Source organism: Petaurus breviceps, unplaced genomic scaffold (assembly GCF_028583685.1).
Source record: "Petaurus breviceps papuanus isolate PSGF00001 unplaced genomic scaffold, PetGlider_PUasm1.0 224, whole genome shotgun sequence".
In the NCBI taxonomy this organism is placed as follows: Eukaryota; Metazoa; Chordata; class Mammalia; order Diprotodontia; family Petauridae; genus Petaurus; species Petaurus breviceps.
The window spans coordinates 6641736-6646800 of record NW_027185887.1 but is presented as its reverse complement, the minus strand read 5'-3'; the positions used below and the strand labels follow the sequence as shown (position 1 = coordinate 6646800).

Here is a 5065-nt window from a genome sequence, read left to right as displayed (position 1 = left end):
AGGAAGGAAGGAAGGAAAAGAAGGGAAGGAAAGAAGGAAGGAAGGAATGAAGGAAGGAAGGAAAGAAAGAAAGAAGGAAGGAAAGAAAGAATGAGTTGCCCAACTGAAAGTTTGGTCCCTAATGGGCAGCTCCTTCTCTCCTCACAGAAGTTGCTTTTTGTCCTTTGTTCTAAAAGAGGACCATGACATTAGGGAGGTGTTGCCACAGCATGCAAGTGAATTGAATTTACCTGAGGGAGGACTGTGCAAAGTTAACAGCCTCACTTTCTCCTCCTGAGCCATCTGGGTTCAGTGGCCAGTATCTTTACCCAAAAAACCTCAAACAGGGTCACAATGAGTCATACACAACTGAGCAACAATACTCCTAAAATCGACCTCAGCCGTAGATTGTTATACCCTGGAAAATGACATCACCAGCAAATGTACCACCTCTCTGTTCAAAAATTCTGAAATCCCCCTTTCTGACTATAATCTACTGATTTTTCACTTCTCTACCTTCCTTTACAAAATCCTACTGTTATCCACATTGTGACCTCTAATCCTTTGACCCCTCTATTATCTCCCAGGCCATCTCCCCTGCACTGACCAGTTTCTCCTCTTCTCCCCATCTTGAACCCTTGGTGAAGCAATTCAACTCTACACTATCCTATGCACTCGAATTCCTAGTCCCCTTATCCTATCAGTGATTACTCCCAGCTAAGCTGTTAGCTCTGACCATTTGTTGTCTTTGCTCCTAAACACACATATGCTCTTGAATAAAGGTGGATACTTTTATTGGGTCCACTTCAGATTTGTCACATATTCTCAATTGGGATCTTTCCACTGCTAGGCAATCCTGTTATGTCTTCCTTATCATATCACTATCCCACTCTCCTCAGTGACTCTTCCAAACCTTTTCATCTCTCCTCAAACCTTCCATGGCTTCCCCTCTCCCACACTCTTTCAGCACAGAATTTTGCCTCAAATTTTACAGAAAAAAATTGATGCTATTAATTAACCACGAGCTCCCTCTTCTCACTTCTTCCTCATCTCCCATCACTCAAGTGCCTTCTGCCTTTGTCTCCTTCTTCATTTCTGTTTCACATGATAAGTGGCCTTACTCCTTACTGAGGTTAACTTCTCTACTTATCCAAGTGATCCCATTCTATCTCAGCTCCACCAACAGATTGCCCGCTCTATCATCCCTGCTCTTTCATTTATTTTCAACCTCTCTCTCTACCAGTTAATTTCCTACCATCTACAAACATGTCCATGTCTCACCTATCCTGAAAAAATCTCTCACTTGATCTTTCCATCCTCACTATCATCCTTGTATCTTTTCTGCCCTTTATAGCTAAAGTTCTTGAAAAAGGCCCTTTATATTAGCTACCTCCACTTTTTCTCCTCATTTTAGTCTTTTTTTTTTTTTTTGCTTTTTGGAAGGGAATTGAAGTTAAGTGATTTTCTGAAGGTCACATGGCTAGTTTTTGTGTTAAGTGTCTGAGGCCACATTTGAACAGTCCTCCTGACTCCAGGGCCAGTGCTCTATTCTCTGTGCCACTTAGCTACCCCACCTCACTCTAGTCTTAACCACTTACAATTCAGTTTCTGATTTTAACATTCCACCAACACTGCTCTTTCCAAAGTTGCTAATGATCTCATAGTTGCTAAATTCAATGGCCTCATTTTTCTTGACCTAACTACTTGACCTCTACTTCTCCTTTGCTGGATCCTTTTCTAGATCACACCCTCTTAACCATAGGTGTCCCTCAACATTCTGTCCTGGGCTTTCTTCTCTTCTCCCTCTGCTACTTCACTTGATGATCTGATCAGCTCCCATGGTTTTAATTATCATTTATATAGTGATGATTTTCAAACTACTTTTCCTGCTTCAAACTCTCTGCTGATCTCACATCTCCAACTATCTTTCAGAGATTTTGAACTGGATGTCCGGTAGACATGTTAAACTCAATATGTCCAAAATAGAACTCATTATTCTCGGTCCCACCAAATCCTTTCCTCCTTCTACCTTACCTATTACTGTAGAGTGAAACACCATCTTCCCAATTTTCCAGGTTCTCAAGCTAAGAATCATCCTGTATTACTTATTATCTTTCATGCCCCCATGAACAATCTGTTGCTAAGGCCTGTTGATTTTACCCTTGTAACTTCTCTCATATCCACCCCCTTCTGGCACTGCCACCACTCTAATGTAGGTCCTTATAACCTCAAACCTTGAATACTCCAATAGCCTAATGCTGGGTCTGCTGTCTCAATCCTCTCCTCACTCCAATACATCCTCCAATCAGTCACTAAAGTGATTTTCCTTAAACTCAAGTATGATCATGTTAACTCCCTGTACCCTTATGCTATAAACTAAGTGGCTCCCTGTTGTCTCCTGGATCAAATACAAAATGTTCGGTTTGGCATTCAAAACCCTTCAGGCATCCTCCTGCCTTTCCAGTCTTCTTACATTTTATTCCCCAATACCCACTCTTCAATCCAGTAACACAGATCTTCTGACTGTTCCCCCTACCCCCCCCCCCCCCAAAAAAAGATACTTCACCTTGGTCTGGGGCATTCTTTCTAGCCGCCCTCTGTGCCTGGAAATCTCTCCCTCCTTTGCTCCAATTACTAAACTTGGCTTCCTTTAAGTCCCAACTAAAACCCCACCTTCTACAGGAAGCCTTTCCCAACCCCTCTTGTTTGTACTGTCTCCCCCTTGTAAATTATCTCCTATTTATCCTGAATAGAACCTTCTTTGTAAACATCTGTTTGCATGTTGTCTCCCCAATGAAATTATGAGCTCCTTTAGGGCAGGAACTGTTCTTGCCTCTTTTTGTACCCTCTACACTTAGCACAATGCCTGGGACCATAATAGGTATTTAATAAATGTTGGTGGATTGATTGACTGATTGACTATTACTGGGACAAGGCCTACTGTTACTCCTGTTCCAGCTGCTGCTATTACAACGACTGCTACTACTACTCCTGTTGCTACTTCTATTGCTATTGCAAGTACTACTATTGCTGCTACCACTATGACCTCTGCTAGTATTGCTGCTGCTACTATTACTATTGCTGCTACAACTATTATTACTAACTATTGCTACTACCACTATGACCTCTACTAGTATTGCTGCTGTTACTATTACTATTGCTGCTACAACTATTATTACTAACTACTATTGCTACTACCACTATGACCTCCGCTAGTATTGCTGTTGTTACTATTACTATTGTTGCTACAACTATTATTACTAACTATTGCTACTACCACTATGACCTCCACTAGTATTGCTGCTGTTACTATTACTATTGCTGCTACAACTATTATTACTAACTACTATTGCTACTACCACTATGACCTCCGCTAGTATTGCTGTTGTTACTATTACTATTGATGCTACAACTATTATTACTACTATTGCTGCTACCACTATGACCTCCACTAGTATTGCTGCTGTTACTATTACTATTGCTGCTACAACTATTATCACTACTATTGCTGCTACCACTATGACTTCTACTAGTATTGCTGCTGTTACTATTACTATCGCTGCTACAACTATTATCACTACTATTGCTGCTACCACTATGACCTCTGCTAGTATTGCTGCTGCTACTATTACTATTGCTGCTACAACTATTATCACTACTATTGCTGCTACCACTATGACCTCCGCTAGTATTGCTGCTGTTACTATTACTATTGCTGCTACAACTATTATTACTACTATTGCTGCTACCACTATGACCTCTGCTAGTATTGCTGCTGCTACTATTACTATTGCTGCTACCACTATTATCACTACTATTGCTGCTACCACTATGACTTCTACTAGTATTGCTGCTGTTACTATTACTATTGCTGCTACAACTATTATCACTACTATTGCTGCTACCACTATGACCTCCGCTAGTATTGCTGCTGCTACTATTACTATTGCTGCTACCACTATTATCACTACTATTGCTGCTACCACTATGACTTCTACTAGTATTGCTGCTGTTACTATTACTATCGCTGCTACAACTATTATTACTACTATTGCTGCTACTACTATTACCACTTTTGCTACCATAGCTAGTATTGTTACTACCACCATTAAAACTACTCCACTATTACTCTACTATTGCTGCTATTACTATCAGTACTACTACTACTACTGTTTCTATTAGTAACACTAGTATTAGTATTACCACTTTTAGTACTACTATTAGTACTACCACTCATACTACTACTACTACTATTATTACTACTACTATTACTGCTATTGCTAATACTATTACTACTACTGTTATAACTATTGCTACTACTACAATAGCAACAACAATATGCTCCCAACTTGATTGTAATTGAACATTCCTGGAAATCTTCAAGGAAATTTATTCTCCCTTCAGGGAAATTTGCTTTCTTTCCCCCACTCCCACATCCATGTGAGTTCTGGTGGTCTCCAATTTTATACAAACACATTTGCTCATCCTTATTTGATGCTATAATAAGTCTGGTGATCTTTGATGTTTAAAGCAAATACTTCCCCTAGTTATAACTGTTCATTTACAGCCATGGTTACTACCATCTTCATACCTATAAATGTGCTCTGCAATCATATAGGATATACTTGGTGGTTTTGGTCAGAATCTGAAAGCACACACTTAAAATACCCTTCCTTCTTCAAAGACAGTTCTGTCTATCAGAGTTACAATCTCTTTCATCTGAGTTTTGTTTTGTAAAATGAACCACACAGACAAAATAGCTGTTCATATAATCTTTCTCAAGACCAAATTAAATCACTATTGCATGACTGCCCTGCCATAAAAAGTCATATGATTTGTGGTCTTCCTTCTTATGTCCAAATACATTCTTTGGTAAAGGCTTTCAAAGTGAGCAGTGTTATCAGACACTGAAGCTAATCACAGAGTTAAGACCATATCAGTTTTTCTGTTATGACTCCAAACGGTGATGGGTGTTTGAATCTCTGAAAAGTCATCATTACTTTCTTCCAAGTTTCTTTTGCAAATATCAGAAAAACAGAGGTTACTTTACACAACACTAAGTTTGTTTACATGAATATATACTTCA

At 39.4% G+C, this 5065-nt stretch overlaps 1 protein-coding gene across 1 annotated transcript; it reads left to right on the top strand.

The window, feature by feature from the left end:
- Window positions 1–3342: 3342 nt before the first annotated feature.
- On the top strand, window positions 3343–4161 carry LOC138166494 (antifreeze protein Maxi-like). The gene has a single exon (XM_069094948.1). The coding sequence runs from the start codon at window positions 3343–3345 to the stop codon at window positions 4159–4161; it is 819 nt and encodes a 272-aa protein (XP_068951049.1).
- The last annotated feature ends 904 nt before the right edge of the window (window positions 4162–5065 follow it).

What these genes read in the sequence shown, in the direction of transcription:
- LOC138166494 (XM_069094948.1), top strand. Translation starts at nt 3,343, where the DNA reads ATGACCTCCGCTAGTATTGCTGTTGTTACTATTACTATTGATGCTACA.